The 10987-nt window shown below is 38.2% G+C and overlaps 1 protein-coding gene across 1 annotated transcript; it reads right to left on the bottom strand.

The window, feature by feature from the left end:
* Window positions 1-3303: 3303 nt before the first annotated feature.
* On the bottom strand, window positions 3304-10415 carry nup35 (nucleoporin 35). The gene is made up of 9 exons (XM_084724328.1): window positions 10103-10415; window positions 7954-8109; window positions 7724-7854; window positions 6397-6454; window positions 5959-6067; window positions 5786-5855; window positions 3938-4066; window positions 3687-3821; window positions 3304-3600 (listed from the first exon to the last, which is right to left on the bottom strand). The coding sequence occupies exons 1-9, from the start codon at window positions 10113-10115 to the stop codon at window positions 3523-3525; spliced, it is 879 nt and encodes a 292-aa protein (XP_084580454.1). The 5' UTR covers window positions 10116-10415; the 3' UTR covers window positions 3304-3522.
* Between the last annotated feature and the right edge of the window lie 572 nt (window positions 10416-10987).

Below are 10987 nucleotides of genomic sequence, written 5' to 3'. Positions count from 1 at the left end.
CGTTGTGACCCCTAATCATACGTTTCAAATGTCCTTTCAGGTCAGGAAGGTCAAGCATAAGCTCAACCAAAGCCTCACAACCCCCGTCTCTGTTTCTCGTCTCCAGCAGTGTGCCTTCTGCTCTGCACACAGCGCAGGCTGCAGACCTGCTCTCGTCATTTATCCCCTGCTCTCTGTTGTGCCAGTAGACGGAGGCCCAAGGGGACCATATGTTGCAGGGATAAGGGAAGAACACCAGAAGTAATTGGCTACTGGGAGAAAGGTCAGCTGGTGAGAGATTTCTGAGATGACAGACGATGCCGAGGAAATCCCCCCTTACTCTGTCTTCAAGATGTCACTACTCTCCAGGCTTGGGGAGTAACAGATTACATGTAACATGATTACGTAATCTGGATACAAAACAAGTAACTCTATTCCATTACAGTTACAGATAAAAAAATGTAATCAGATTATAGATATATTTAATAGAAATGTGGATTATTAGTAGGATTACAATTTTAAATAAAGAATGATATCCTACCATACACAGTGCACACAGCTGACAATTCATTATCATGACCTCTAGTGAAAAAATGCTTCACTGGGTGGAAATTTTACTATTTTTTGTCTTTAAATTGTGCACAACAAAGGAATGAGCAGCTGGACAAACTAATAAACCTGAAAACAAACATAAAACACTCAGAGCTGCAACAACTAATCTATTATTAATTGACTATTAAATTAATCTGCATCTATTTTATAGTCAATTGTTTTAAGCAATATTTAAATTAAATAAAAGTCTAAATTCTCTTCTTCAGCTTATTAAATGCGAATATTTTCTGGTTTCTTCACTCCTCTTTGACAGTGAACTTAAGGTTTTTGAATTGTGGACAAAACAATAAATTTGGAGATGTTTGAGGACGTCATCTTGGACTTTAGGAAACACTGATCAACATTTTTCATCATTTTCTGACATTTTACTGACCTAATAACTAATTGATTCATGGAGAAAATGGTTGAGAGATTAATCAGTAATGAAAATAATCATTCTAGGAAAGACCTGAAAAATCCTATGACCTATTTTTCAACTGATAGTTCGCTGACATTTCACAGACAAGAGAACTAATCAATTAATTGAGAAAACTAACTGACCGATGAATAGATGATGAAAATAATCCTAAACTCTAAAAACACTATATTAAGCTAAATATTTTCACCATATTTTATACTGAAGTAATTCAAAAGTAACAGAAAGTAATCAAGTTACATTATGTTACGTTACTGACTACATTTTTAACAGGTAATTAGTAACTATCAGAATACATTTTTAAATTAACCTTCTCAAGCCTGTATCTCAGGTACATTTAATCATCTTCTCCAAGTACATGACTGAGATGATGTCACAATGTTTACAAGAGAAAAAAGGCTCCACTCTGTACCGTTTTATACACTCTTTCTTTCACTAAAACCAGTCATTGTTCACACTGCTTGTTCGAGGGTTTTTGGTAAGTCTGGGAGGAACATCAGTGCGTGTACACCTGTTTATCCCATGCGTCAGCCGGATTAGTCATTCAGTGACTTACAGTAAATTTCCATACAGACAGGACAAACACAGAGGTGCACCTGCCTACTCAAAAAATGTTGCTCAACTTGATACAAAACAAGTAGGTGTAAGGTACGGATCAATTACATAAACCTTCAAAGGTTTTTATGCGCTGTGTTTGAGTATCTGTTGATGAACATTTGCTTTCAGTAACTCTTCTCTCTTATATTTGAACTTGAGGTTTTTGCATTCATAAATATTCCCCCATGCAGACATTATTAGAGGACTTATTATGGGAAGTCTACGTAATGGGCTTGCTGAGGCTTGTGTGGCAGGACCTGTGGCCCCATCTGCTGGACAAAATGATACTCTACACTTGTTGTTAGCCATTATACTCCCACTGAGTAAAATACCAAAATTTTATATCTCACACATCAAATAATTCAAATTTGTAAATGTACTCTTCCATACGATCCCTCCCTAAGATTGACCAAGTTTTGTCTATTTTAGGTGGGACAGGGGATCTTATGGAGGGGCAGCAGGTCAACAATGTATGCAACACAGAAGTGTCATGAAAGCTAGGAACTAAAGATTAATTAACAGCACTGTGTCAAGTCATAAATCATTGTGTTTTGGTAGGCCGCTCGTTTAAATTTTGAAAGTTTAGTGTGTAAAGGCTTATAATATGATGATGCTGATTATATCCTGCACCTTTCCTGTTAGATCTCAGAACTTTTTGCAACAGTTTTAGGGATGATGTCATTTGTTAAACACATTTGGAGCAAAATTCGACCATTGATTTAACCATTTTTGACCATTCGAGAGCTGATAAAAATCCAAAACACCACATTAAAGGACCAGAATGTGGGATTTAGTGACATCTATAGCAGTGAGCTTGCAGATTGTGTGAAAGTCCCTATAGCCAGTGTTTGGTTTGTCTGTTCTACTGTAGAAACATGACACTGCAACATGACAGAATCCATGGAAGAGGACCTGTGCCCTCGGTAGATATAAATGGTTCATTTAAAGGCAGTGGTTCCCATGGCGTGGATGACTTGTGGAGAAATATGGAGTAAAACAATGTTAAAAGAACACAATTTATGTAGAGAAATATACACACAAGAGTTTGCTGATGCCAGCATGCTGCCCTTCATCTCACTAAAACTCAACTTCGACTTTTTTTCAAATCAGTTGCTCCCAAAATTATTGTTAATGATTGATTATAATTGTTGAGTGTGTGTGGGGGGAGGTGTGAAAGCTTGGGAGACACTGTTGTAAGGTAAAAAAACAACAAAACAGAAAACCCATAATGATTCTTATTTGCAGGTGATTATACACTTACACATAATAAATTGGGAGATCCCCTGCAGTAACACCAAGGACCCCAGAGGTCCCAGACCCCCGTTGAAGACCCATGCAACAGTTGACACATGACATTGACAAGTCAATAGCGTCACCGTTGAGTTCACGTTTTAAAATCACTTAGTTTTAGAATGGATTTTAACAGTGAGGACACCTTTGGAGGAGCAGTGTGTGTGGATAATTTATTTTTTAGCTCTGTTATCTAGTGTGGTCGATTTTTACTTTCACGTTGCTGTTAATTTTATTTCCTGTTTTTAGGTTTTATTTCTGTCTTATTTCTTCAGTGTTTTTTTAATGTTTTATAGCTCTTTATGTTAAGCAGTTGAAGTTGAATTTGAGGTCTAACATGCTATATAAATAACATTTGATTTGATTTGACTGTGTGGCTGCTGCTCATCAACATCAGCTCTGAATAAAACTTCAGTGCCACTGAAAAACTTTATTGAGACAAAAACATTTAAAAAATTGATTATAAAAGAAGAGAGAGAAAAACAGAAAGATCCTCCACGTCAGTGCACACACACACAAACATACGCACTCTCTCTCTCACACACACAGTGTAGTGAATCATTTAATCTGTCCATCAACTTCCCTCTCTCCTCCAAGGCTGCAGGCATCCCATGATGCACTGTGTAATGTCACCAGCCAAACATGTACTCCATTGCCTTCGAAACAAAACTGTCGTCCTTCCTGGGTGTCTGTCTGTCTGCTACCACCTAAAGACAGACATGCAGATTAATTTCTACAGTTATCCAAATACATGGTTCAGTTTTTTACAGTGAATCGTGGGGTCAAAGGTCACCTGGTAGTCGCTGGCGGTGCTCCTGTATGCGGCACTGAGCGGTCTGATGGCTGAACGAGGGGTGGAGGGGAGGACTGGTGAGGAGAAGGACGTGGAGAGGGGAGGAGAGACAGCTGCACTGCTCTCCATCACGCTCTGAGACACACAGAGAGAGAAACAACTTCACTGCTGTACGGTTCAGGCTTCAAACTGGGCTCAGTGTCATCTGATGTGGAGGGCCAATCAGATGGCAAAGAGATATGGGTACTGACCTTGTCTATGCAGGGTTTGACTCCCACCATGATGGCGTCACCGAACACTTTTCCATCTTTAGACAGAGCTTTCCTGGCCTGAAGTCTGGACTGATACTGAAGGTGCATCCAGTTACCAGGAGACGCCATCTGTCAGGAAATCAATATATTAATCAATTCCACATCAAAACACCTTGAAAACCTGAGCTGACTGCTAAACTGTATGTTTCCAAGCCTTTGGCTCTGTTTAAGTTATAAAACAAAGTTCACTGATCAGGATGTTTACTTCTCTCTTTCACAGAACTGTGATTTATTTATTATTAAATTAATTGACAACTATTTTGATAATCAAGTATGAGTAATTTTGAAAGAAAAAAGTAAAATTCTCTTATTTACGTTCCTTAAATATGAATATTTTCTGCTTTCATTAGTCCTCTCTGACAATAATCTGAGTATCTTTGGGTGGCGAGTGAAACAAGACATTTGAGAACGTTATCTTGGGCTTTGGCATTTTTCATAATTTTCTGACTTTTTAAAACAAACAACTATGAAATCGATTAATCAAGAAAATAACTGACTGATTAATCGACTAAGAAGATAATTGTTAGTTGCAGCCCGATTCTTTCAGCATCATACAGAATAAAAGTACTCCAATGGACTAACCTGGTGTCTAGGCTGCAAATATCATGTCAGCGGGACTCTCATGTGACAGCATGCAACACTGAAGTGACTGTCTATAAAGAATATCGATGCACATTACTGACACGTGTCATTAAGAATTTTACACTGGACATGACAGTGAAGTAGGCTATTTTCATATTGTAACCTAAATTACATCCAAATGTTTTTAAAGTGACAGGGGGGGCCTCCCTACAAGGGCTCCAAACACTTCCAGGAGAGGTGGCCAGTCAAGTGGCCAGTGAGACCAAAGACTGTTTCAGAAATCTGTTGTTATACCACAATCTTTTTCACAATAAAACATTTTTTGTGAGATGTCACAAGTCATTTGGCTGATCACAATCAATATAACTCCATCATCTTCTTTTCCCTCTTAAACATAGATATATACAATGGACACCAGTTTTGAGCAGAGTCATAGAAAAGTGGCGAGTCCTGTCAGCTGCTAGCTACATATTATGTTGTTTAACTAACTTAATGTTAGTGAACTAGTTGTTAAAGTAATGTTAACCTCTCAAATAAAGTTGAAGGGAGTCCTAACATAACCTATCAAATCTTTCCCAACCTGTTTATAAAGTGTTCCAGCCTGTTAGCACGTCAGCTAACGTTAACTCTGGTGCATTGTGTATTAACTTGCAGCGTTAATGTTAGAGTTCAGAATCATTTAGCTGAGTTAAGCTTAACTCCTCCTGCATCTGTACCGTTCTCCATTTTAACTTCCATCATTGTTGTAAGTGACGAGGGAAATAAAAACGAACACATGATGAAACGAGACCCACCGGTGTTCTTGTTTAATGAATGACCGTGTTAACTGGTGACTCAGCAAAATAAGTCATAGTGCTAGTGATGGTGTTACACCATATTTGGTGACCCATCAGATTCTGATGGAATGATGGAAAAAGTTTTCAGATCCTTTACTTAAATAAAAGAAATAATACCACAACGTAAAAATATTTCATTACAAGTAATCCTGCATTTAAGGTCCTACTTAAAGTACTTAAGTTAAAGTACTACGTAATTGTACTTTTATTGAGTGCCATGTAGTTGTACTATAGAGAACGCAGACATCTCTATGGCGATATCTCCAAAACCCTGCAGCTCACACCAAAACTGTCCCTTTAAGTCACAAACCCGAAGATTTTGTGTGTGTGTGTGTGTGTGTGTGTGTGTGTGTGTGTGTGTGTGTCTCACCGTGTGTTTGAGGATGTTTCCATACTGAGCAAACTGCAGCAGGATGTAGGAGGCCGAGGCTGGTGGAAATCTAACAAACACACACAAACACACAGTTCATGTATATGCATGTATTCACAGTATATGGACCAGTGCAGCAGTGTTATCATCAGCACATTCAGCTGTGTACACACCCAAACACAGTGACCCACGTCTGGTCCAGCTGATCGTCAGATGACAGAGACTCTCCCTGACTGTAGAACGGATCTACCTGAGCTGGAGACAGACACACCTGCTGCACACCTGGACACACGGAGAGATAGACAGCCAGAGGAAGAGAGAGACGGACACACAGACAGGGTAATACAAGCAACATTAAGACTTATCTCCACTGGAACAAAGGGGCAGAAAAGAAACCCACAAGCACATGACCAAAAGTATGTGTATTTATAAAGTGTACTAAACATGAATTTCTAGAAAGGACACCGACATCCCATTCTCACCCTGACAAACTGAAATTAAGTGAATAATTGATATATACAAATGTCATATATCATCAGTATTATCAGTGGTGTATAAATGTCAGTAGTAGAATATGTAGTGATAGTAGTAGTGGTAGTATCAGTGTGTACCTGTTCCTGGAGTTGAGGCCCCCCGTGCAGACAGAGGAGACTGCATAATCGGAAAACACTGAAGAGAGACAACAACAGAGAGAACAATTTTAAAAATGTTAAGACTTTTCTTGCCTCAATCACATTTTATCATCATCTGTCACATTCCTTTAATACTGTTTTGCTTCCCTTTAAAACCATAGTCATCAGGGCACATGTGATTTTGTGCTGTTTAGGTTTTAACTTCGGCAGAATCTTTTCACTAGAAATGAAGTTGATGTTTTTGTTGATACATGACCTTTGTAAAAACTATGGAAGGCTATTTCCACCAGTGAAAGTAAAAAATATCCCCATCGTAAGTCAATATTATGATAGAAAAAGACTAAATTATCAGATAAAAAGTCATAATTGTGAGATACTAAGTCAAAAATATGAGTTAACAAGTCCTTATTTTAATATAAAAGGTCATAATTATGAGATAAAAAAAAGTTGAAATTATGAGATAATGTCATAATTCTGAGATAAAAGTCTAAATCATGAGATTAAAAAGTTGAAATTCTGAGACAAAAGATCAAAATTCTGAGAAAAAGTCGTAATTATGAGATAAAAAGTCATAAATATGAGATTAAGTCATATTTACCAGATAAAAGGTCAAATTCTGAGATAAAAAAGTCTAAATCATGAGATAAAAAGTTGAAATTCTGAGACAAAAGATCAAAATTCTGATAAAAAGTCATAATTACCAGATAAAAAGTCAAAATTATGAGATAAAAAGTCATAAATATGAGATTAAAAAAAGTGAAATTATAAGATAAAAAGTCTAAGCTATGAGAAAAAATACTGAAATTCAGAGATAAAAAGTCAAAAATTTGAGAAAAAAGTCGTAAGTATGAGATTAAAAGTCATAAACAAGAGATGAACTCATAATTATTAGATAAAAAGTTGAATTTTTGTAAATAAAAAGTTGAAATTGTGAGATAAAGTCATAATTCTGAAATTAAAAGAAGGAATTCTGAGATAAAAAGTCCTAACTATGGCCACTACGGCCGTAATGCAGCACAAACATGCCTGGTGGAATCTAGACATTATGGAAAGGACTGCAAAGTTTTGGTGAGCGGGCATATGGAGACCAGAGATACAAGGTATCATTTTCATGGAAAAGAGATGGAAAACATTTGTAATTTAACATTTAAAATTCAGTCATCACTCATGTTGATTAACAGGGCTTAGCAGGCTGACAGCCTGCTCTATGAGGAACGATTCTAGACATTATAACATCTTATTTCTGATAGTCAGCCTATTTAACCTCAAACCTAAGGTCAAACTTAGTTTCAGCTGCTGTACTAACCTGCCTGCTTGTGTTGAGGGGCGTTGCCACAGTAACCAGGTCGTCATGAATACTGCGAACAGGCGGGGCTCCACTCTTATCCTTGGGTGTGGGGACAACAGGCTGTGGGGCAGAGCCTCCACCTCCCCCTCCTACTGAAGTGGAAGACAGGATACACAAATAAATTGACAGAATAGACAACAAGCAGCTGATCTGCAGATGGAAGTCTTCCTGCTGACCCCGGTGCTTACCTGTGCTCTCTGCAATGGGTGAGGCCAGACTGAAGGGGCGTGGCTGTGGGGTAGCTGGGGCAGGCAGGTCGCCCATCAGGAAGCCAGGCAGAAACTGAGCTCCAGAGGCCGGCTTGGGAGAGGTGGGAGATCCCAGGGTCATTGGTTCAGATCCCACTGAGAGAGAGGGACAGGTAGACTGGTTTAAACTGGTCACCATCAGAGCTGACTGGCCTGATGTTTATCAAATTTAATAGAATGGAAACTGTAGCAAATTAAACGCAGCTACTGCAGAGGCTTATTTGAAGGGGAAATGTAGCCAACTGGAGCAATAAATTCCTCAGTGCTGCTATACTGACCAACAGAGCTGAGTTCTCCTGCTCACAGGGCAATACTGGCAGTGCCTACATGAACCAGGATGCATTACGCACAACCTTGTAACATCTATAGCTATTTCCTTTTTTGGCAAAACAGCATTAGGTGACAAAAATACTCATCTAGCACGCCATCTGACTACCCTGATGAAGAGACTAGAAATTCAAGCTCAAACAGCCTGCAGTTCTTCCGTAAAACCAGCTACATCACTGTGACATCACTGGTGCAAAAAACAAATTTTGTAGCAAGAGAACTCTGCTTGCTTAGTCAATATAGCAGCAATGATGTTACATTTACACAATTGGTTCAAATTGTACAGACTGAGCAAAGACACGTCACTGCCCTACTGTTCTCACTGGATTAGAAAACCTTAACAACTTGGAAATGGGTTAAAATTCTTCTTTAAGAAAAAAAAAAAAATCAGGCTACATTTCCATCACGATGGACAGAAGAGTCTTTGAGGATTCTGGTAAATGTCATTACAGTGTTGTCATGACAATCTGTGTGTTAGTAAAACTCCCTATTATAGTGCTGTGACTGCAGAACTTAGTCCAGCTCAGGGATGGGACTTGCAAACCGATTCCAGTTGAGAACCTGTTCAAAATTGTCCGATCCATCAGATTTGCATGCCTTCAAGCTGTTAAGTTCCTTTTATTGCGTACTGAAAAACAATGACCTCAAAAACTCATGCATACACGCTGGAAACTTGCAACAAGAAGCAGTCATGAAGAACTACAGCTCTTTGTTTGGGTGTGATATATTGATATTATATTGATATCTTACTACGAGACTAGATATTGTCTCCAATTTGAATCCTTTTTTTTAAAAAAAAAAGAAAAACTCCCTGAATTCAGCTATTAAACGTGAATATTTTCTGGTTTCTTTACTCCTCTGATAGTAAACTGAATATTTTTGAGTTGTGGATTAATCAAGACATTTCAGGATGTCTTGAGCTTTGATCAATACTTTTCACCATTTTCTGATATTTCAAACAACTTATTGATTAAATGAGAAAAAAATCTTTAGTTGCGGCACTAAACACACTATATTAAGCTACACAATTTCACCATATTTGATATAGACGTAATCCAAAAGTAATGGAAAGTAATCAAGTTACATTACTTATGTTATGATACTTAGCTTTCGCTACGGACCACATTTTAACAGGTAATCAGTAAATGTATGGGAATACATTTTTAAAGTAATTTTCTCAACCTGGCTGTAAACCATGTTGCTCGGCCTTACTCTGTGTTTTAACTCCGATATAATGAAACCATTGTATTGACACTAGAAACCTGTGTATGCCTATTTTTTTCCCGCATACAAACAATTGGTCTGGAATCAATAAAAAATATCGGACCAATAGGCAGAATCATAACTGGCATTGGCATCGACAAAATCTTATCAACTCCCATTCTTAGTCCAGCAGTCAGAAGAAGTACCAGTCCTTTTTGATGTCTGTCTGTCTGACAGGACCAAGCCAGTAAATGAAATCACAGCACAGTAACAGTCAAATTCCTGCTCTCATTAGCAGGAAGTTTGCTGTCAACTTATGTAAACATGGGAAGTAGTTTAACCAAGTTATAACCCGCAGTTTGACATCTAATAACATGTTTACCTTTAACAAAAAAAGGTAGTCTACGGGAAAATAAAAGACACTGTTTGCTGCTACAGCGTTAATGTTAAGCTAACAGGTGCTCAGAGTAGACAGATGATTGATAGACATGTAAATAACAACAGAGCATTATAACCACGGGACAACAACAGATAAAGACTTTGTAAAACCACGAGTTACCTTGTAACTCCATCTCTCTTTCGTTACTTTGTGGCCGCGATTTTCAAAAGTAGGAAGTGACGCCAAGCAAAGGAATGGCGAGCTAGCTAACGCGGCTAGCAAAGCTAACTGGTTTATCACTATAACTCACTGATACTGAAAGGTCTCCTCAAGTGGGGCTGAATGTTAACGTATAGCATCCAAATAATTCTAGTTAAGCGGTTTAAAAGCGGATATGTCGGTCCGCTGTCGTTTGTTCGGGAGCTCAGAGCTGCCGGTGCAGCGAGCTGACAGTACACTGAACACACTGCTAATAGCTAACAGCTAACACTACCGGCGCGCTTAGACAGCGTCACGGTCAAGATGCGTTCATAGGTACTGTGCTTTAAGAGACAGTTCACCCCAAACAAACATACATATTACCTGCAGTACTATTTATCCATCTAGACTGTTTTATGTAAGTTGCAGAGTTTTGGAAATATCAGCTGTAGAGCTGTCTGCCTTTCCTTTAACTAAATGGAACCAAATGGAAATTGTGATGCTCAAAACGCCAAAGATACATTTTAAAAGCTCAACAACAACGTCTCATGCTAGAAATCACGACCCAGTCACTCAAGATAATCCACAGACCTTGTTGTGAGCAGTTTCATGGAAAAACTATTTTCTTTCTATTGAGCTACACCTGTCATCTGTATCACTGCACAAAAGGACAATACATGACATTACAGGATGTAAACATTAATGATTCTATTTTCTTCACTCTGAATTTACATTATTGCATTTCTCAGTTTGTCAATTTATTTCATGATTTCGAATAAATTAATTTATTTATCAGTTATTGGAAATTATGGGATGTGTTAGTTATGGAAGACCATAAGTGTCGAGGGAATCATAATAAAGCATTTG

The sequence above is a fragment of the Lutjanus erythropterus genome, chromosome 8 (genome assembly GCF_056507025.1).
Source record: "Lutjanus erythropterus isolate fLutEry1 chromosome 8, fLutEry1.hap2, whole genome shotgun sequence".
Lineage (NCBI taxonomy): Eukaryota > Metazoa > Chordata > Actinopteri > Lutjaniformes > Lutjanidae > Lutjanus > Lutjanus erythropterus.
The sequence above is the reverse complement of the archived record's forward strand: the minus strand, read 5'-3'. Positions and strand labels throughout refer to the sequence as shown.

What these genes read in the sequence shown, in the direction of transcription:
- nup35 (XM_084724328.1), bottom strand. An exon ending in ACGTGGGTCACTGTGTTTGG is followed by an intron (nt 5,856 to 5,958) that starts GTGTGTACACAG and finishes TGTGTTTGTTAG; the next exon opens with ATTTCCACCAGCCTCGGCCT. An exon ending in TCAAACCCTGCATAGACAAG is followed by an intron (nt 3,822 to 3,937) that starts GTCAGTACCCAT and finishes TGTGTGTCTCAG; the next exon opens with AGCGTGATGGAGAGCAGTGC.